Genomic DNA, 23,633 nt, shown 5'->3' with positions numbered 1-23,633 from the left:
TTTTCAAAATATGTTTATGTTTTCCTGAGAAAATTTTTGGAACCACCCTATTCTTCAATATTTTCTTTGACAATTCATTTTTCAATAACAACAATTGGTCTGTTCCTTTACTTTTGAAAATGGTAAAACCGGCAAAAGTTGTAAACTGCTCCCATATGAATTGTATGTTGTCTGAATTAAAGGAACGCTTTTCGAGTAAAAAGTGGTAAAACTTGAAGAATCTTGAACGTAAAGGAACAGAGCTAATATTGTCTTATGTCAGACTATGAAAATTTTTATTAACATGAAAATGAGTTTATAAGTAAGAGGTGTGAAGGGGGTGAAACTCTGTACACAAGGTTCTGTAATCTGAAAATATTCTTTGTGTTTAAATTCGTAACTCTCAAACCAATGCAAAGCAATGAAAATATCAAAATTTTCATATGATTTCTTATATATGTGTGGACCTCAATGAAAATTTAAAAGATTTTCTAATGAAAATTTTCATAGTCTGGGATAAGACATTGTTTTTGTAAATTTGTTAGTTGTTGTTATTCATGCATATACCTTATATAAATTTGCCTTGATTAGGTTTAAAGGCCCCGGCACATACGGTCAGTTGTGCGTCGCGTTACAACAACCACATGAAAACTTCAAGAACAAACTTGGCATCACTTACACTTTTTCCATGTGGTTGTTGTTTTCAACGCTTGACGCGACGCACGACGGATCGTATGTGCCGGGGCCATAAGAACAGGGCAGAGCCCGCATGTGTGCTAGCACACAGTCAAATTGTGAAAACGTACTCTTAATTTTTGTGAACCATGAATAATTAAACATTTATGCAATTTTTTATTTATATTTTAAAAAAATTCATTGTGGACGATTTTAGACAGCATTAATATTTAAAAAATTTTGAAATAAGTAATGAAACATCAAGAAAAAATAAATATTAATTCTCCCTTAAATTTCCCGCACTGTTTAATAATGTTGAAATTACCGTTATTACCACTGCCATTTAAAAATTTCCAAAGCCTGTTCAAAAAGAACCAAAGCATTAACCATTCTTAACGCCGTTCAAACACAATTCCTTTGTCTTTGTTCTCTGCAAGGATTTGCAATCCGTCAGTACACAAAAGAGAGTCTGGCAATGAGAACTAGATTTTTTGTCATATGTACTTAAGTTTTTTCCGTGTAAATTGTTTGTTGTTTTGTTTGAAATCTCCTCAAAGAAAAGTGTTAACAATTAATTTAAAAAGCGTAAAAAAATCAAAAGAATTTATTTCGGAAAAATAAAAATAATAAATTTTAGTGATAATGATGATGGAAGACATAGAAAGTGAAGAAGTGAAAAACTTAGTAAGTGTCCTCAAAAAGAAAATTGAGGATGTGCAAAATTTAATCACAAACACCACAAACTGATGAGAGAAGAAATTGAATAAATGAAAATTGACAAAATATTAAGCAAACGTTCAGTGTGAAGATATTACAATTAGAAAATTTGCAAAAATCAATAATTTGTTTTTTTCTTGCTGTTCATCGACAAGACAGACAAAACCATGCATGCATAGGTGTTTGTGGCGTGTGTGTGTACCACATTTACTAACACTAAACAAACCCAAGTGACGATGGAATAACGATAAGCGAAGACGAATCTGTTCAATCCTACGCACAAGGAATTATGAAATATTTTTGGTTTTGTGCGGAAAGGAAGGATGATTTTCGAGGTCTCATTGAGCACGAATTAAATGCCTATTATATTGATTTGCAGACAAAATATAAAAAAATGTTTGGCTTAAATGTCGTTTAGGGGGACCTCTCGGATCGGGCTGAAATTTACAGTAGATAGCCTTTGGCATCCTGAATACAACGATATATAATTTTCCGGGGGAAGTCCATACTTCCCGAGATATGGGTCTTGACATTTCGGAAATTTCGTACTTTCGCACCTTTAGGTTGTTTAGGGGCACCTCTCGGATCGGGCTGAAATTTTTACAGTAGACAGCCCTTGGCATCCTGAATACAACTATATATAATTTTCCGGGGGGAAGTCCATACTTCCCGAGATATGGGTCTTGACATTTCGGAAATTTCGTACTTTCGCACCTTTAGGTTGTTTAGGGGCACCTCTCGGATCGGGCTGAAATTTTTACAGTAGACAGCCCTTGGCATCCTGACTACAACTATATATAATTTTCCGGGGGGAAGTCCATACTTCCCGAGAGATGGGTCTTGACTTTTTTACTTTTATCACTATTATTTTTAAAACGTATGCCGGGTGCCCCTAAACAACCTAAAGGTCCGAAAGTACGAAATTTCCGAAATGTCAAGACCCATATCTCGGGAAGTATGGACTATTCAGGATGCCAAGGGCTACCTATGGTAAAAATTTCGGACCGATCCGAGAGGTGCCCCTAAACGACACTTGTTCCAAATGTTTTCAATGAACGTAAATAGAATTAGCTATTGATGACTTTAGTTTAAGTTTTTTTTTGAAGGATGATTTTCGAGGTCTCATTGAGCACGAATTAAATGCCTATTATATTGATTTGCAGACAAAATATAAAAAAATGTTTGGCTTAAATGTCGTTTAGGGGCACCTCTCGGATCGGGCTGAAATTTACAGTAGATAGCCTTTGGCATCCTGAATACAACGATATATAATTTTCCGGGGGAAGTCCATACTTCCCGAGATATGGGTCTTGACATTTCGGAAATTTCGTACTTTCGCACCTTTAGGTTGTTTAGGGGCACCTCTCGGATCGGGCTGAAATTTTTACAGTAGACAGCCCTTGGCATCCTGAATACAACTATATATAATTTTCCGGGGGAAAGTCCATACTTCCCGAGATATGGGTCTTGACATTTCGGAAATTTCGTACTTTCGCACCTTTAGGTTGTTTAGGGGCACCTCTCGGATCGGGCTGAAATTTTTACAGTAGACAGCCCTTGGCATCCTGACTACAACTATATATAATTTTCCGGGGGGAAGTCCATACTTCCCGAGAGATGGGTCTTGACTTTTTTACTTTTATCACTATTATTTTTAAAACGTATGCCGGGTGCCCCTAAACAACCTAAAGGTCCGAAAGTACGAAATTTCCGAAATGTCAAGACCCATATCTCGGGAAGTATGGACTATTCAGGATGCCAAGGGCTACCTATGGTAAAAATTTCGGACCGATCCGAGAGGTGCCCCTAAACGACACTTGTTCCAAATGTTTTCAATGAACGAAAATAGAATTAGCTATTGATGACTTTAGTTTAAGTTTTTTTTTTTTGATTTTTTTGCAGTGGTAGATCCTTAAGCACATTTTAGGCCCGAGAGGCGGATCTTGGAGCACTGATTACGCCGTTATAAAAGTTAAGTCGACTTTAGGGATGCGGATAGTCCTCAGTGCAACTATATGTATTCTGGAAGAAGTTAGTTTTCTCAGATACGGGTTCTTTAAAGTTGCATAAGAACACAATTTTTATAGAGAGCCCCTAAACTGAACTTGTTCTACTGAGCCGATTAAATTGGTATCATTTGAAAGCTGAGCTAATCTAAAAAAACTGTTTATTTCAGAGAATAATGACTACTGAACCCGTTAAATCATGTGACCACTTGTTGGATAGGCATTTTATAAGCATTCAAACGCTTTGCCTTAATCGGTTCAGTATAACCGGGTTTTGCACCCCCATTTTCGGAACTTATAAAGGGGTAAACGGATCCCCAAAGAAAATAATACATTTCCCTAATCATCGCACCAATATCTACCACTACAAAATGTCATTAGAAGAGTTGGTCCAAGTACTTATTCCCAAGTTGTTTATGGTGGCGTTCCGTTCTAGACAATTTTAAATGTTAAAGTGTAAGCTAAACTTTGGCACATATTTTTTGATAATGAAACCTGTTTGACTTTTTCAGGGTTCCTGCTATAGTTTCCGAACCAAAATTATTTTTATAAGCGATAACATTTTGTCGTAATAAGATCAGTAGAATGGGGTCTACACCTGTAGGCGGACTTGCGTGTCAAATAACCGGACTTTATGAGTCCAGGTTTCCATCCTAACCTGACCCTTCCCCTGAACCTGTTGTGAACCTACCGGGTATGTTCTGAGACACTCTTCACCTCTCACTTCAAGCCTCAAGTATTTTGTTCATCCAATTTATTCATATTTTTGCGAATTTCTTGAAGCTAATATTCATTAGGGTATTTAAAAAATATACACCGTCCATAAAATACCCGACAAATAAGCGTAAATGGGATGAACAAAATGCTTGACACGTGAAGTGAGAGGTGAAGTGTGTGTTGTAATTGTAGATTCGATATACATCTATGCTGAATTTGCTGCTGTAGCAATTGCAGGATTAGATTTCGGAAAGCTGAAATTCTTATTAAAAAAAACTTTAAAAGTGTTTTAGAACATTGGTGGCATTTTTAATGGGATAGCTGTTACAATTTTGATTTTTCAAAATAGTCTGCTTAATCTCATTGTTGTTGTTTTATTATTTAAAACAACTAATTTATTAGTAAATAAGGTTTGGCATTGTTCGCCAAGGGGTAAGGCAGGGAAGACTAGTTTCGATCCTCGCCACAGGATCTCATCATTTCCCTTGTTTTTTGTTTGTGGATATTCTCCACGGAAGTTATTATTCAATAACTTCTTCAACAAAAAACTTTTTATACCCAAACTTCAAACGTCAGCTCGAAGTATAAAGGTGAACCAACAAGAAACTTCAATGAGAAGTTTGTCTTTGGCAACCTCACACAACCCTGACAAAGAAAATATTCTTTCACTATTGTGCGTCGTTGATTTTCAACGAAAACAACACAACAAAATGTTGTTGGTAGCTTTTTCTAGCCATAACCAACCATACACAAACCGTGCCAGTGTTTCCCAAATAGAACATTGGTGGCGTTTTTGATTGGGATAGCTGTTACAATTTTGATTTTTCAAAATAGTCTGGCTTAATCCCATTGTTGTTGTTTTAATATTTAAAACAACTAATTTATTAGTGAAGAAGGTTTGGCATTGTTCGCCATTATGGATCGTGAAAAATATAGAACAAGATAGAAGCATTTGCCAAAGCTCTGAGTAGTGAAGTTCTCTAACTATAGTTAACGACAGAATTACCCATAATTACCGATAAGTTGACATTTTTAAGTGTAATTTTATTTAGTGTAATTTTTATTAATACAACTTTTTCGGTAGTTTAGCGAAGAAACCTGCCGGACTTATCAATAGCAAAAGTGCTCGAAACAAATATGTAAAAATTTAATTCATCATTTTGGATTTTAACTTCTACCGATTTTTGGTAATTTCAAATGAAACTCCTTCTTCAAATTCGAGAGAAAGAATAATTTGCCACATTTGAGTAGTTTTTAAATTTAATAAAATATACTTTACAAACTTCACAAAATATACTGTAACAACTGCCATTGTGAACGGAAAATATTTTCCTTTGCAGTGTAGGTGTTCCATCCATATCAACCAGACTACCGAAAAAGAAAACATTAGTGTTTCAAATAGTCAAATCAATTTGATTCTTTTTGGATAGTATTTGTTTATATTTAAAACGAAATGGCAATTGAAAGATTTATGTACAAAAAACAAACGGTTTTTGATATTAAATTATATTGATTTTTTGTTCCATTTATTACTTTCAGCAAATTGAATTTGAATGGGTTATGAGAGATGAGGTTCATTCTATTTTGAGGAAGCTAAGAGAAATTTTAGTGGTAAGTAAACAAATTGATATAAATATAGCAACGAGTATTTATCAAACCAACCCTCGTTCTTATCTGGTTTTTTTTTTCAAAATTTGACACACATTTCAATCTCCCACTACCCCATAAGTAGAATACAATGTACAAGTGCGTCCCTCAAAAAACCAGAACAAACATTTCGTTCCACCTGTGTTGGTATTTTTATTACATTTTTTTTTGTCTCGTTTACTTTTAGGAGTGTGCCCGCCGCTTTCCTGTCCCCCTGTACGACAATGAGGGTAAACGAACTGAAAAATTTCATTTGGTTGCGGCACAGGATCAACTAAAATGTTCTCTAACATTAACTGGAGATAGTATTACACAAGCGGTAAAGTATATAAAACAAAACCTATGAACTAAGAAGATGTTTCATAAAAAGGGAAAACAAAGTTTGCAAATTGTGTGTAATTATTTATGATAGTAATATTTGGAAATTTTTAGTTTTGTGAATAATGTATTATATTAAGGCTTCTATAAATTATGCAGATGACTAATTTATTGTTATAAACAATACACTGTGAGATTAAAATAAACAAGGTGTTACAGAATAAAAATATATAACACCGAAACAAGTGACTTCTCTTCAAATTACATTTTTTTACATATAACATTGTACAAATAATATTTTCTCCTTTTTGCTTACAGGAAATTAGTTTTAAATTGAAACGTTCCTCATCCCAAATTCAACGAACTGCAATAACATCAGAAGCTCCCTGGAAATTACAACAAGTACAAGATGCTGCCAATCATTTACAACAGGCCATTAATCATATTGACAATGTCGATGAAAATTATAAATTTCGGTAAGTTCTGCATTTATTAAATTTCGTTATGTTATCTGGTATTGCATGTAGTAAAAATGCTGCTTTAGATGTTGTTTATAATGTACCATAATTTTGTTTTAATGTAGTATTATTTCTATGCAATTGGCTTTGCACACTTAAGCACCTGAGCCAGGCCAGACATTTTTATAGTCTACCTACACTGCTATGTAGGGAGGGTGTTATAAATTTGAGCTGAATCGACATGGCTATATTTGTATCTCGGTCCGTTTATGTCATTCTAAAACGTGTTGTCCTGGCGTTCTTAGAGGGAAAGAAGTCTATTAACTTTGGAGATGGTCGGATTATATTTAGGCATTTAAATTTACAAAAAATGTTAGATCCATTCCAACGGAAAAAATGATAATGAATGTTACCATCTGTAGTGCGATACTCCAACTTATTTTTTGAGTTAATGACAAAAATCGGTAAAATTGAAACGCAAAATTATGAATGGAAATTTCAAATAAAAGTTGACAGTTGACACTAGCTATCGGTAGAGTTAGTTCGTAGTTAACTTCCGACAAACATCGTTAACCCACATAAATCCCCTAGTCGTTTAAAAGTCACAAAAAATGGTTGCGAACATTGACGTACAATTCTGTTTCTTTTCAATTTCAATTTATTTTCATAAATGGGAACCTAGCCCATAGGGCCAAGAGCGGTTCCATAAGCTACAAAACATACACTACTCCAAAAGCTTAAAACTAACAATACATTAAACTTAATAGTCTTAAAATTCATTAACATGATTTAATTAAAAAAATATAAAGATCTGCTTAGTAAATCAGCTAAGCAATAATAAAAATAAGGAACATAAACAATCATAACAAAAATATGTACTAGTCAAAAAATTATTAATCTTCAAAATCACTCCGATTGAAAATTTCAAATAACTTCCTATTATAACAGATTAAGGAGCCACTTAATGTCTTAAGATATTGCGGTAAACTATTGAACACACCCGTACGAAAAAGGATTTTTCCAACAAAGGGGTCAAAAGCGGTACATGAATTTGTTTATTCCTGACAGATCTACTAAACACAAATAAATCTAAAACAGAGGAAGGGGCTTGGATTTTTATCACCTCAAAGAAAAACATCATGCACCTAATATTCAAAAAAGCATCAAATGAACTACCAAGAAACTCTTCTACATACGAAGAGACATGATCACGACGTTTAAGCACAAAAACATTGCGCATAACTCTATTAAGCAATAGCTTAAGCTTACGCAAAACATAGCCACAACTTCCACCAACAACCTCAATACAATACAAAAAATGCGGCATTATCAATGCATAATTTTCTTAGGTAGGACAATATCCAAACAGTATAACTTTCTTAAAATAAAGTTTTCCTTGGAAACCAAACAATTAACATGCAGATCAAATACCAAACCACTATCAAGCAACAAACCAAGACACTTCATCGAGCTTACAACATCTATAGACTCTCTATAGATGGAAACATTTATAGAACTCTCTTGGAAGTTGCCAAAAAACATAGCATTAGTCTTACTAGTATTTGGTAAGAGCCCATTGTTGGACAACCACGTGGCTAACATATTAATATTAAAATCAATAGAAGACTGCAAAACGTCCATAAAAACATATTCCCCTTTAAACGAAACCTGTATATCATCAGCAAAGGCAAATGACATACAATTTCTACTATTAATACAACCAAACAAAATCATTAATATACATTACAAACAACAAAGGCCCAAGGACAGAACCTTGGGGCACACCGCTACTCACTGGTAGCATACTCGAAACACATTTTTACAACTCACATATTGCAACCTCCGGAACAAATACGAAAAGATAAGCTTACACGCTGAAGACGAAAAATTAAAAAAAAAACTATGCAATTTCTTAATCAAAATGAAGTGATTAACCACCCCCAACAACAGTCCTCCTCACATTGTCAGTCAATCCAACAAGGAGGGACGTTGTACTACGGTTACATCTAAATCCATACTGGCTATCATGCAACAGTGATAGCTCATTGATGTAACTCAGCATTTGATCTTTCAATATATGCTCAACCATCTTTGAGATTATCGGCATAATTGAAATAGGTCTATAATCCAGAGAATCATTACTTTTCCTTATAGGCACTACTTTAGAAATTTTCCAATCTGCGGGAAACTTAGACACAGTTAACATCGTATTAACAATATGCACCAAATGACGTCCAATTAAGGGGAACACAAGCCTCAGAAATTTAATCTGAAAACTAACTAACAAAACCAACCGCTTTAGATTTAATCTTATAGAATACAAATCAGGAATACAAGAAACATCAAATTCATTCACCGTTTGATTAGACACAAAATTTTAATTCAAGATAACTCTCGAAGGGAGTATCCGATTATTTCTTTCGTACATAGATCATGTTTGAATATGGACTATTTGGGTCCACTCCATAGGGTACCCTAACCCAAATGTTGGCAATATCTCATTTTAAAAACATTACTCAGATCGTTTTGATTTTTTTGGAGCCGGTTGTTTTCGCTGACCCTGTTACTTCCTGAGTAAAAAATGCTTCGAAACGTACATCAAGATCCTAGAAGTTCTATATAGAAGTTCTATCCCTGACAACAGTTACAATTTTATGTGCAGTTTAATGACTGTTCGATTATTGCGGTCCTGTTTACAGCTTTATAGTTTATTTCGTAAACAAGTCCATGGTTCCTGACATAATGGAGCAAAAACTCTAAAAAATCCTATGGTGTCCCACTACAATGGCTGGTCGGCACTTTAACTATTGAAAGGAATGACTGAAATTGGTCCATCATTTGTACATTGTAAGATTTCCCTCAAAAAGTTCGAAAAGTTTGCCTCCAAAGAGGCAGTTAAATGATATGTACAAGTGATTTGGAAGTGCATCAAATTATGCATTTTCACTCATGATTTTTACAAGGGAGTGACCCCGGAAAGAGGCACTCCATTGCACCGCATTTTAACTGACCCTTTGGCATTGCATTTTAACTGACCCTTTGGGGTAGAATAGGAGGCAGTCCAGAGCACGTGTTTTGAATAACAAAATAAATAAAATATTTATTATTTGTGTAAAACAAAAATATTAATAACTTTATTAAATTAACACAGATTATGAAAATTCTCTATTGAATTCCATCGCAAACATGTGTGTTTCCTCCGCTCTTCATTTAATCCAAGCTTAAGTGCTTTTGCTTCATCTGCTAAATGGGTTTGATATTGTCTTCCCATCACCAGTTAAGATTTCGACATGTACTCCAACAGCACTCCATTGGGAAATTTTCTTCTCGTGAGTTACCGGAAAAATGTTCACAAATTAAATATTATTTAGTTTGTATTAACAAATTTTTGGAAATGTTAACACGATTATCTCTTTTTGGAAATGTATTCCGCTGCCTGTAGAGATGTACAAACTGATTTATGTACATGTAGGGATCTCTAACAACTGCTAATAAAATGTAGTGAACGGAGTACCTTTTTCACGACTCCGTTTGCACTGCATCCGGATGCTGTTAAATTGTGAGGAATTGGAGTGCCTTTTTCACGACTCCGTTGAACTGCCTCCGGATGTTGTTAAAATGTGAGAAATGGATGTGATTCTTTGGATTGCATCCAAATGCGGTTAAAATGTGAGGAATGGAGTGCCTTTTTCACGACTCCATTTGAACTGCATAAAAACATGCCGTGAAAGAACTAGTCTACATTGCACTACTTCCAATTTATTTTGCTGCCCAGCGAAAAGTTTGCCTCCAAAGAGGCAGTTAAATGATATGTACAAGTGATTTGGAAGTGCATCAAATTATGCATTTTCACTCATGATTTTTACAAGGGAGTGACCCCGGAAAGAAGCACTCCATTGCACCGCATTTTAACTGACCCTTTGGCATTGCATTTTAACTGAACCTTTGGCACTGCATTTTAACTGACCCTTTGGCATTGCATTATAACTGACCCTTTGGGGTAGAATAGGAGGCAGTCCAGAGCACGTGTTTTGAATAACAAAATAAAATGCATTTATTATTTGTGTAAAACAAAAATATTAATACCTTTATTTAATTAACACAAATTATGAAAATTCTCTATTGAATTCCATCGCAAACATGTGTGTTTCCTCCGCTCTTCATTTAATCCAAGCTTAAGTGCTTTTGCTTCATCTGCTAAATGGGTTTGATATTGTCTTCCCATCACCAGTTAAGATTTCGACATGTACTCCAACAGCACTCCATTGGGAAATTTTCTTCTCGTGAGTTACCGGAAAAATGTTCACAAATTAAATATTATTTAGTTTGTATTAACAAATGTTTGGAAATGTTAACACGATTATCTCTTTTTGTAATGTATTCCGCTGCCTGTAGAGATGTATAAACTGATTTATGTACATGTAGGGATCTCTAACAACTGCTAACAAAATGTAGTGAACGGAGTGCCTTTTTCACGACTCCGTTTGCACTGCATCCGGATGCTGTTAAATTGTGAGGAATTGGAGTGCCTTTTTCACGACTCCGTTGAACTGCCTGCGGATGTTGTTAAAATGTGACAAATGGATGTGATTCTTTGGATTGCATCCAAATGCGGTTAAAATGTGAGGAATGGAGTGCCTTTTTCACGACTCCGTTTGAACTGCATAAAAACATGCCGTGAAAGAACTAGTCTACATTGCACTACTTCCAATTTATTTTGCTGGGTGGTTATTGTTATTTTATACCAGCCCAAATTTGTCGTGTAGTAAAAAGTTTCTAAAGAGAACGCTAGACGGCACCATTTTTTGCATAAAGAAAAATAACCATTTTTCAAATATTTGTTGTTGTAACATTGTTTTTATTATGTTTATATGTTCTGGGTCTATCTCCAGTTCCAGAAAAATGGCTGCTTCGATGGGATGTAGCCACAGATCCACTGGAGTTAGATGGGTAGGTCTGGCGGGGCAGTTAAAAAGGTGTTGTGTGTCGTGCGGGCCCATGCCGCATACTGGGCATATGTCTTGCACGGCGCGATCGATTTCCGCCCAATACGAATTTAGGCGACTGCAATATCCCGAGCGTAGTTGAGCCAAAACTACTCTGGTTTGTCGTGGCAGCTGACGCTTCTCAGCTGCGATAGATGGAGGATGTTGATATAGGGGTTCTCTCCTGTATCGTTGGACCTCTCCCTCTAGAGCATGGATATCCTTCCTTATCTCCCTGAATGGGCCGTGCCTACCCACAAGATGGTGATTGGGATGGCTCACACGATAACATCCAAGCAGGTACTGCAACGAAAGCATCTCATTGTGTTGCTTTACAGGAAGAATTTTTGCCTCCTCATGTAGATGGTCCACTGAAGATTTGAGGAGGAACCCTGTCGCTATTCTCAGGGCGGCATTCTGGCAAGTTTGAATCTTTTTCCAGTTCGTGTCACACAGTCTCGGGGACCAGACTGTAGCCGCATAGCTTACCACAGACCGACCTATCGCGTTTTACGTGGCCAACAAGGTTTCTTTATCTGCACCCCAAGTGCTGGCGGCTAGGGACTTGAGGACCTTGTTCCTACTCTTCAGTTTGTCGCAGATAGCTGTGTCGTGTGCGCACGACGTGAAAGTAGTGTCGAATGTGACCCCTAAAATTCTGGGGCAGTTTGTCGGAATTCTGCTACCGTCGACCACGACATTCAATTCTCTTCCAAACTGCGCTGTCCATGTGGTGAACAGAGTGTCTGTTGATTTTGTGGCGGAAATCTGCATATTCCTCGAATGGAAAAAGGTGGTAAGATCGTTTAAATAGTTGTTCGGTCTCTCGCAGACCTCAGTGTACCACAATTATGTGACCGGTTACGACGTGGGTAGCGGGTCATCAGACATTCCGGCTGTGGAGTGCCTTCTTTGTCATCGAACTTTTTCTCTTTCAAATGCAATTTGTTTTTACAGTGGTGATTATTTGTCCACCCAATCTGTATGCCTTCCATGAAGTTATGAGTGTTGGCTCTGCACGTTAACACGCCGTGATAACACTTCAACACTGTGTTTTTCAAATGTTTTTTATTGCAAATTTCGTTCAAATTTTTTCCATTTGATCCAAAAACTTTAAATATGAAATTTTAACCCGAGAGAGACTTTTAATTCCACAGTAATTTGAATGGGGCTAAATGTAAATTTTCAAGAAATTGCTCTAACGACCACATTCATTGTCCAATAGATGAGAAAATTTTACCAGCTCATTGCTGTTGCTAAAAGACCTAAGATTTAGAAATGTCCGTGGAATACATATGTACATATGCATGGCATAGAACCAAAATGAAAGAAGAAAAATATAATTTTTGCAGTTCCAATTCTTTACTTTACTATTTACTGCCAATTAAATTTCTCAGGTCATATTAATAATTTTTCTTTTTTAACAAAAACGTTTAAAGAAGACAATACAGTACAAAAATGCATCTTCTCAATTATGTATTTCCATTTCTCAAATTGTTGCTAAGGGCTTATCTGATATTCTTTTCACTAAACCACAGCTCAATTTGCGGTTATAATTTAAACTACTAGGTAGATTTTATAACATTTAGATTTAATATGTACATTACATGCACTTATCGATTCAAACTATTTTATTTTAATCATATTGAACTGTACGTCAATTTATTATAACTTTTCTGTGTTACATCTTTCGTTTCATCCTATATATCTCAATCGGCATTCTTTGTGTTTACTCTCATATTCAATTAATATTATTAGATATACAAACACACGTATTTACAATTGTAAATAAAAATTAATGTCTATTATTTATTATTTTAATTTATGTGAATGGAATTGTTATGCATTTTCCCAATATATTTTTTGTTTATAATAATTGAATGTTCCTTGCGGCTTTCTTTTTGGCTTGTATACAAATTCTATTTGCTTTATTGCTATAAGTGCACTTGTGTTTATTTGTTGATGTGTGTGCGTATGTGAATTTAAAACAAAATAATGAGAATAAATTCAAACTAAATCCATACATATATTCACAATTTTAGTTCCTCCGAAGAAGTTCTGCAAATAATTGGCGAATTGATTGGAGCATTACAACGAGGACGTACTAGTCTTATTATACCAAAGAAAAAATCCATTGATGACTTAATGAAGGGTCGTAATATGGTAAGTATAATTATGTACATATTGTACATTTATTTAATTTATTGCCAGCATTTTGTAGAAAACTGGAAAGGACTCCCATTGCCCTTTTTGTTAAGATTTGGAAAAAAACACTATGTTAAATTAATCTGCAGTTTAATAAGGAGTATAGGAGTTTTTTAATTAGGAAACAAAAATTGAGTTTTTGGGTTCTAACCATAGTTTTTCGATCTTGATTTTTAAGTCGCCATTTTTCCCTCAGCCTTTAATTAAACGAGGGTATATACACGTTGATACGAACCAAAATAAGCCTCATTTAAAACTTGGGATTTAGTGGTTCTTGAAGGTGGTGATAGAAGGGAGACTTCTCTCATATCAATGTGTGCACCCAGATTCATATTAGCTTATTGAGCTACTGTTTACCGACGAGTACGAACGGCGTGTATTAAGATATTATGGTAGAGATGTTTTACATGTCTGAAATACTCAGGAAATGTTGCCAACTTAGTTGTATTTTGCCATCGTTGAAAAGTTTAGTTCGCCTACCCTGGGAATCGACAACAGGAACAGCGGCTAGCCTGCAGCCGTCCCACAATGCACCAGAGTCCTCAATCGTATGGATAAGGAAGTCCTTAGATTCCTCATCCTGACAATTAAGGACATTGACGCCCATATGGACGACTGCCCTGCCAAAGCCGGTATTCCTGGCATCTACCTCGTCTGAGGTTATAACCTTCCTCAGTAGACGTTCCACCAGGAGCCAGTGGTCGTCGTTGATCATGCCATCCGGATCAGATCTATCAATAATCGCAACCTGGAGTTTAACCGGGGAGATCATCCTAGCGGGTCTTGTTGATGCCCGCGTCCTCTCACCTATAGGTTGTGGGGGTTTCGAACCTTGGCTGACTTGGACGGTCTTCCCCGGTTGAGCCCTTTGTACCATCTGGTGAGTGGTCACTCCAGCAAAAGAGGCCGAGTGGTTGTCCGTCCGACGCAAAGGGTTCGAGCAGCCTGATACTCCCGGTTTTCCATTGTTACCTGAAAACGTTGCCTTCGTCACAGCCGTTGGGCTGGACAATGCTTCGTTTCCAGGGGTTGGAAGTCGATCGATCGGAAGGAAGATCTTCTCAGCGTAAGGGTATTTGCGCCCAAAGCGCCTCACAAATCGAACCTTCAATCCGATCTCCCGAAATTCCGCTTGAGTTACCTCAGCGGGGTTCCTGCCTATAAATCTTTTGCAGTATTAAATGACCCTTTGTAGGTATATTTATCCTTTCTCTGTCTGGGCCCACTATTCTTGGTTGCCGGGGACGAGGAGTCGGTTGTCAGATCCTCCTCTTCATCTCCTTTTACCAAGGCATCTTGCCTAGACAGGAAGGGCTTGTCGGTAACGACCCACGTTTTTTCCCCTGAGGGAGTTGGTCTCTCGACTACAGGAACTGTACTCCCCTGAGTGGCTGAAGGAGGTACTTCCTTGGACGTTTGAGATGGAATGATTGTAACATCCATCTCATCGTCTGTCAGACGGAAGTCCTCCCAGTCCCACGGCGCGGGGCTCTCCTGACTCAATCTGAGAGACTCGCTCGCCTTCAGGAGATCGAGCACTTCCCTGCTCTGAGAGTGAATGGCGTCGCTGACTACGTCCACTGTCAAGGTCGTTAATCTGTCGTCCCCGCCCGCGGGTGGGGTCATTACTGCATTGGGTGCATCGTTGTCAATTGTCATAGCTGAGGTCGATATCGAGGGTTGATTAAGGGTTTGTGTTTTTGGGGTGTGTTTTAAAAAGTTTGATTCATCCATATAGATTTGATTAATGGGGGAGATAAGGACAATCATGACATAGCCCTCCTCTACCATGACTAGGGCTCTAACACTCCTTGAGGTGCCCAGGTATCACACGAGGCTCCGTTCTAATACAGTTGGTACCCTAACTGCAAACCTTGGGAACACCGATGGGCACGAGGTCGCATAACACCCCGGTGAAAAAAGAAGCTCCAACGAGTGTAAGAGGAGATTGCCATAGCACGCCAGACATCTCAATTGTGGCACCTGACTTCATAACCCTCACCGCCATTCCTTCTTGAACCATGAAAAGCTGATTGGCAAGGATTCAGAAAATTTAGCAATCATCACTTGAAAGAGCTTCCCTTTCCTATAACCCTCGACTAAGAGAATTTCCTGGACATTATCACATCTGCAGTCGTTGGCTACATAACAACTTTTAAATAACTTTCAAATCTGGGAAAGAAGATTGATAGAACGACTGTTACTTTCAACGACATGACAATGTGCCCTCCCAGCCGAGGAGGTACCACGTTTTACGATGAGCAATGTTGCAAACGAGACACGCGTGGAATATTAATTTTAATGCTTAAGCAACTGCATGAACCCGAAGTTGAGTATTTGACAGGTGTTCCTAATCAATCGTTAGCTTGCCATATTTTACCAGAAGCCTGAAAAGTTGCCAGGGTTTTGGTCCCGCTACTGAAGTCAGGCAAGGATGCAAATCGTACAGGCCAGCGAAGATTCTAAGGAATCTACTCTTTCCCACGACGAGAAGCGTTAGGAGTATAATGCTTGGTTTACATTTACGAAATCCACTCGATTTCAACTGTCAAATCCATAGGTTAAACGTCAAATGAAATTCAGATGAGATTTCATTTGACGTTTAAGCTATGGAATTGACAGTTGAAATCGAGTGGATTTCGTAAATGTAAACTTAGCATAAAACTTTCCACCTGAAATTTGTCAGTATAGGTCCGCGTCTACATATAGCTCCCATTGAACGGTACCTCCCGATTTTCGGTATTTTGAAAGTTGTAGCCTCAAAATCCCACAGAAATAACTGAAGTTTGGTATTTAGTCTTCGTTGGGGGTATAACACTTTCCACCTGAAATTTGTCGGTATAGGTCCACGTCTTCATATAGCCCCCATAGAACTGTACCTCCCAATTTCCGGTATTTTGAAGGTTGTGGCCTCAATATCCTGCCGAAATGGCTGAAATATGGAATTAAGTCTTCCTTAGGGGTATACAAAATTCCACCTGAAATTTCTCGGTATAGGTACCTCCGGATTTCAGGTATTTTGAAGGTTGTGGCCTCAATATCTTTTCGAAATGGCTGAAATTTGATATTGAGTCTTTGTTGGGTGTATAAAACTTTCCACCTGAAATTTCTCGGTATAGGTCCACGTTTTCATATAGCCCCCATAGAACGGTACCTCCGGATTTCTGGTATTTTGAAGGTTGTGGCCCCAATATGTCTCCGAAATGACTGAAATTTGATATTGAGTCTTCGTTGGGGGTATAAAACTTTCCACCTGAAATTTTTCAGTATATCTCCACGTCTTCATATAGCCCCCGTTGAACGGTACCTCCCGATTTTCGGTATTTTGAAAGTTGTAGCCTCAAAATCCCACAGAAATAACTGAAGTTTGGTATTTAGTCTTCGTTGGGGGTATAACACTTTCCACCTGAAATTTGTCGGTATAGGTCCACGTCTTCATATAGCCCCCATAGAACTGTACCTCCCAATTTCCGGTATTTTGAAGGTTGTGGCCTCAATATCCTGCCGAAATGGCTGAAATATGGAATTAAGTCTTCCTTAGGGGTATACAAAATTCCACCTAAAATTTCTCGGTATAGGTCCACGTCTTCATATAGCCCCCATAGAACGGTACCTCCGGATTTTTCGTATTTTGAAGGTTGTGGCCTCAATATCTTTTCGAAATGGCTGAAATTTGATATTGAGTCTTTGTTGGGTGTATAAAACTTTCCACCTGAAATTTCTCGGTATAGGTCCACGTTTTCATATAGCTCCCATAGAATGGTACTTCCGGATTTCTGGTATTTTGGAGGTTGTGGCCTCAATATCCTTCCGAAATGGCTGAAATTTGGAATTAAGTCTTCCTTAGGGGTATAAAACTTTCCACCTGAAATTTCTCGGTATAGGTACCTCCGGATTTCAGGTATTTTGAAGGTTGTGGCCTCAATATCTTTTCGAAATGGCTGAAATTTGATATTGAGTCTTTGTTGGGTGTATAAAACTTTCCACCTGAAATTTCTCGGTATAGGTCCACGTTTTCATATAGCCCCCATAGAACGGTACCTCCGGATTTCTGGTATTTTGAAGGTTGTGGCCTCAATATGTCTCCGAAATGACTGAAATTTGATATTGAGTCTTCGTTGGGGGTATAAAACTTTCCACCTGAAATTTTTCAGTATATCTCCACGTCTTCATATAGCCCCCGTTGAACGGTACCTCCCGATTTTCGGTATTTTGAAAGTTGTAGCCTCAATATCCCACCGAAATAACTGAAGTTTGGTACTTAGTCTTCGTTGGGGGTATAAAACTTTCCACCTGAAATTTGTCGGTATAGGTCCACGTCTTCATATAGCCCCCATAGAATGGTACTTCCGGATTTCTGGTATTTTGGAGGTTGTGGCCTCAATATCCCTCCGGAATGGCTGAAATTTGGAATTAAGTCTTCCTTAGGGGTATAAAACTTTCCACCTGAAATTTCTCGGTATAGGTCCACGTCTTCATATAGCCCCCATAAAACGATACCTCCGGATTTCTGGTATTTTGGAGGTTGTGGCCTCAATATCCTTCCGAAATGGCTGAAATTTGATATTGAGTCTTCGTTGGGGATATACAACTTTCCACCTGAAATTTGTCGGTATAGGTCCACGTCTTCATATAGCCCCCATTGAACGGTACCTCCCGATTTTCGGTATTTTGAAAGTTGTAGCCTCAATATCCCACCGAAATAACTGAAGTTTGGTACTTAGTCTTCGTTGGGGGTATAAAACTTTCCACCTGAAATTTGTCGGTATAGGTCCACGTTTTCATATAGCTCCCATAGAATGGTACTTCCGGATTTCTGGTATTTTGGAGGTTGTGGCCTCAATATCCTTCCGAAATGGCTGAAATTTGGAATTAAGTCTTCCTTAGGGGTATAAAACTTTCCACCTGAAATTTCTCGGTATAGGTACCTCCGGATTTCAGGTATTTTGAAGGTTGTGGCCTCAATATCCCTCCGAAATGGCTGACATTTGATATTTAGTCTTCGTTGGGGATATACAACTTTCCACCTGAAATTACTCGATATAGGTCCACGTCTTCATATAGCCCCCATAGAACTGTACCTCGCGATTTGCGGTATTTTGAAGGTTGTGGCCTCAATATCCCGCCGAAATGGCTGAAATTTGGTATTAAGTCTTGCTTGGGGGTAAAGTTCAGCCCTTCATATAGTCCCCATAGCACGATACCTCCCGATTTTCGGTATTTTGAAGGTTGTGGCTGTGGTTACATTTCTCTATTTTATTGACTTGTCTGAAGAGAATTTTAAACAGAAAAATTGTACACACAAACACTCTTGCATATTTTTTGCATATGTCATATGTTTCGATTGCAATTTAATCAGAAGCCAAAAATATGCTCAATCCCAAAATTTGACATGAATCGGACCAAAAGTATGGATTGCATGAAATTCCGCTGTCTAGTTATCAGCAGAACTGGAAGGATAGAACAATTACGTGGATTGCTTTCTATGAATATTATTAGTAAGAGTATTACTGGTTGAAGGATGGATACAATTATTTACATATTCAGGATATGGTAGTGTGCTGCATCTTGTAATCCGTTAAAGTGATCTGCAGTTTATTTAACAATGTAGGAGTTTTAATTGGGAAACAATAATACAATACCACATTATTGTGATCCAAATATGTCCTTTGCCGAATTGGTTTAAATTTAATTTTTGTATATTTCAGAAATCCTTAACGCCAAATTTGCCCGAAGATCAAGCAATATCTTTCTTCTTACAATGCCATAAATTGATCATCGCTGTTTATCAGTTACTCAATGTACAGGGTACGGTGAAAATGGAGGCAACCCAAGCTGAATGTTCGGTTGGTTGGCTCAACGATGTCCTAGTATTATTTACAGTTGGTTTAACACTGTGCCAACAACTAAAAGATAAAATGAACGCATTTAAAATAAATAGTATTATAAGTTAGTAAAATTTTATGCTGCTTGCATTTTGTTATATGCAATTTATTATATTATATTTATAAAAGTGTGTATTTTAAATCAATTCTGTATAATTTTAGTCAAACTCCTTATATACATGAATATATAATTTTCCTTTTTAAAAACAGAAAAAATATACACAACTAAAATTCGTTAAATATATTATTATATTCAGTGAAGTCAGTTATATGTATAAAAAATGCATGCATGCAGATGGCCAAAAAAGTGTTTGAAAACTGTTGAAAAATGATACTTTTATGGCACAGACTGTATCTTCATATTAAATGTACTTAATAAAGAAAAAAAAAAAACACATAAAAAAGAATTAATCAATAAACATCATTAGACTAATAACCCAGCAAAATAAATTGGAAGTAGTGCAATGTGGACTAGTTCTGTCACGGCATGTTTTGATGCAGTTCAACTGGAGTCGTGAAAAAGGCACTCCAGTCCTCACATTTTAACCGCATTTGGATGCAATCCAAAGAATCACATCCACTTGTCACATTTTAACAACATCCGGATGCAGTTCAACGGAGTCGTGAAAAAGGCACTCCAATTCCTCACAATTTAACAGCATCCGGATGCAGTCCAAACGGAGTCGTGAAAAAGGCACTCCGTTCGCTACATTTTATTAGCAGTTGTTAGAGATCCCTATATGTACATAAATCAGATTGTACATCTCTACAGGCAGCGGCTTTCATTTTCCAAAAAGAGATAAGCGTGTTAACATGTCCAAACATTTGTTAATACAAACTAAATAATATTTAATATTTAAATAATATTTAATTTGTGAACATTTTTCCGGCAACTCACCAGAAGAAAATTTCCGAATGGAGTGCTGTTGGAGTACGTGTCGAAATCTTAACTGGTGATGGGAAGACAACCCATTTAGCAAATGAAGCAAAATCAGTTCAGCTTGGAACAAATGCAAGCGGAGGAAACACGCATGTTTGCGATTGAATTCAATGGAGAATTTTCATAATTTGTGTTAATGTAATAAAGTTGTTAATATTTTTGTTTTGCACAAATAATAAATGCATTTTATTTGTTCTGGCTTGCACAATTTCCGCAGAATGCCTGTACCAAACACGTGCTTTGGACTGCCTCCTATTCTACCCCAAAGGGTTAGTTAAAATGCAATGCCAAAGGGTCAGTTAAAATGCAGTGCCAGAGGGTCAGTTAAAATGCAGTGCAAAAGGGTTAGTTAAAATGCAATGCCAAAGGGTCAGTTAAAATGCAGTGCCAAAGGGTTAGTTAAAATGCAGTGCTTTGGAGTGCATCTTTCAGTAGTCACGCTCTTGTAAAAATCATCAGTGAAAATGCATAATTTGATGCACATCCAGATCACTTGTACATATCATTTAACTGCATCTTTGGAGGCAAACATTTTGCTGGGAAGTTATTAAAGTTGTTGTTGTATTTAGAATTAATAAAATGAAAATATAATTTTGAGAAACTAAAAAAGAGATAACAAATGAGAACATACATATATTCTACATTTAACATAACCACAACATACCAAACAAAGAAGCAATTGTTTTTAGGTGACGATTTAAAGAGAAAAAAAAACATAGCAACAAATAAATTGACGATTGATGTACGTACGTATATATCTAAAATATAAACATGAATTCACATTCACGTAATTTATTCATAAAAATTATGACAATAACTTTTAAGCAAGAACAAAAGTATGATGTAGAAATTTAATAAACAAAATATTGACAACGTATTAAAAAAAAAACGGCAAAGTATAAACATATATTAAGAAATAAAAGGCTTATTGTATTCCATTCATTCATTTATTATTTATTGTATACCATCACATTTATTATACATAAAGAAAAAAAAACTACTATAATTAACTTTATTAATTCCCTCTATTAACTATGTTTGTAAGTAAAAACAAAACAACTCGTATTCATTTTTCTCCATTGAGATCTCAAGAAACCAGTATTGTTATAAACAAATTTGAAAATGGTTTGTTTTATTGTTTCTTAAATGTCCATTTTTCGAAAAATGTCTCTTTTTTTTTTGAAAATGCATTGTAATTAATAATAAAAAGAAACATATGATAATAACTTCCAAATATGTTTTTTATTAGATCGGAAATAACAAATTTGTTGGGAGGAATGCAATACCAGGACAGTCTGAATCGCGAAATCCATCTTACAACGGTGCGCCTTAACTTACTTTTAATAAAAGGTGCTTATACCTGGCAAGTTTTTGCGGATTCTGAAACTACAATGTTCATAGATGAAAAAAAACTAAAAAAATCGCCGGAGGGATTTTCATAAATCGCGGTCAAAGTTCACATTTTTAGGGTTTAAATAGGTCTTCACGATTTTGCTTGGAAACCGCAAGTCCTATCGTAATGGGACTAAAAAATGTAGCAGTAAAAATCCTCTACAAGATTGACCGTTATGACTTTTCCCTAGGTTTTACAGTTTTTTAGGTTTAGAAGTTCAAATTGGGACAATGCACTAAATGTATCGCCTCCAAATCCAAAAACATGAAAAAAACAAATTATAGGTAATTCGGTCCGCAAATGTAGCAAAAAACGTAAAAATACCTGAAATCGGGCGGTACACTTTTATTTGCTCGGTCCTAAAATGGAGCTGCAAGCTTCAAAATACCTTAAATGGGGAGGTACCGTTATGTGGGCCCTATACCATTTTTGGTGCAGAAGTTTTTTGATATCTTGAAACTCCAAGTGCAAAATTGTAGTCCAGTAAGGAGCTAAATGCCGGTACCGAGGTAAACTCCTTAACTATCTTGAACTTGCAGTTTTTAACAGAAATTTGCAAAGAATGTTGGCTGGTGCGCAAGATAACTCTCGGAACAGATCGAACATTGCATCGTTATATTTGGTTGACAATAGTTAAACAATTTTCGGTTACACAAAATTTAAAAAAAATATTTCATGAATTGAGTTGCTGTTCTGATCTCTGGGACTGCATTTACTTTGTAATTTAATTGCATGGTAAGATCAAGGAAGTAGTAGACTTCATGAGTCGGAAGAATATCATGGTCGCTGCTCAACATCTGCAGCTTGCGGCGTTGTGATGGTTACAATATACTGAGAAAGCATCAAGCAAGTGGATGTGGGGGGATTAGAGTTCCTATTGCACCAGACTTTTTTTCTATACGGACCTATCTCGCTTGAGCCGGACTCTAATGCAGCGTTGCCGACAGTTTTTGGTAGGAAATCATCAAATCTTCAAAAAACTTTGGAAAATCATCAACATGGTCCAAAGCTAGATTTGGTTACTTTAGTGTGATTTTTTCTCTGATAATTTCGTCAATGAGACCGACAACATAAAATAACAATCCACAGCAATAAAGCTAACCCAATCTCACTTAAATACCGCTATAAAAACAGTTTTCAGAAGATGATAGTTTTCTCTGTGGTTATCAAGTTTGCATTAAAGAGGGCATCGGTAGGAAGTATTTTTTCTCGAACATTTCCAGGAAAATTTCATCCATTATAATAATTGTTCCACAAACATCCCATAAGGGACAACGGAGACTTCTCTCATATCAATGAATTCACCCCGATTCATATTAGCTCAATGATATGGGACCTACAGTTTATCGCCGAGTCCGAACGGCGTGTCTCAGACACCATTTTTCTAGAGAAGTTTTACATGGGTGAAATACTCAGGAAATGTCGCCAACATCACTGAGGGGTATTTTGACACCGCTGAAAAGTGTTTTGATGTTGCCTGGCCGGGGAATCAACCCCCAACCTTATGTGTGCAAGGCGGGTGTGCATACCATTGCACTACGGTGGCACCCCAACAGATTTCATCCATTAACAATTCTAAATGTAAATCTGTCTGGAAATTTTTATAAAACACTAAAAAAGCAAAAAATCGAGTTTGGAACATTACTTACTTAGCTGACCCATTACAGAACATCTGTTCCATAGATCGAACTTAGAAAAGATCTCCAAT

At 36.8% G+C, this 23,633-nt stretch overlaps 1 protein-coding gene across 2 annotated transcripts; it reads left to right on the top strand.

Annotated features, from left to right (window-relative positions):
* The first annotated feature begins 1,090 nt into the window (after positions 1-1,090).
* Positions 1,091-21,766, top strand: LOC141398598 (protein rogdi-like). Of its 2 annotated transcripts, none has more exons than XM_073976009.1 (6): positions 1,091-1,338; positions 5,634-5,705; positions 5,929-6,060; positions 6,378-6,535; positions 13,545-13,665; positions 19,416-21,766. In XM_073976009.1, exons 1-6 carry the CDS (start codon positions 1,297-1,299, stop codon positions 19,659-19,661), a joined length of 771 nt encoding a protein of 256 aa, XP_073832110.1. In that variant the 5' UTR covers positions 1,091-1,296; the 3' UTR covers positions 19,662-21,766. The 2 variants fall into 2 exon arrangements, with proteins under 2 accessions (XP_073832110.1, XP_073832111.1); XM_073976010.1 differs by lacking the exon at positions 1,091-1,338 and adding an exon at positions 3,904-4,071.
* The last annotated feature ends 1,867 nt before the right edge of the window (positions 21,767-23,633 follow it).

This window comes from Musca autumnalis, unplaced genomic scaffold (assembly GCF_047663935.1).
Source record: "Musca autumnalis isolate F117 unplaced genomic scaffold, ASM4766393v1 scaffold_3, whole genome shotgun sequence".
Lineage (NCBI taxonomy): Eukaryota > Metazoa > Arthropoda > Insecta > Diptera > Muscidae > Musca > Musca autumnalis.
This window is presented reverse-complemented; position numbering and strand designations above follow the sequence as displayed.

Excerpts from the sequence above, each read along its gene's own strand:
- LOC141398598 (XM_073976009.1), top strand. The coding sequence starts at position 1,297 with ATGATGATGGAAGACATAGAAAGTGAAGAAGTGAAAAACTTA. Across the intron at positions 5,706-5,928 it reads AGCTAAGAGAAATTTTAGTG|GAGTGTGCCCGCCGCTTTCC; the intron begins GTAAGTAAACAA and ends GTTTACTTTTAG. Across the intron at positions 13,666-19,415 it reads TAATGAAGGGTCGTAATATG|AAATCCTTAACGCCAAATTT; the intron begins GTAAGTATAATT and ends TGTATATTTCAG.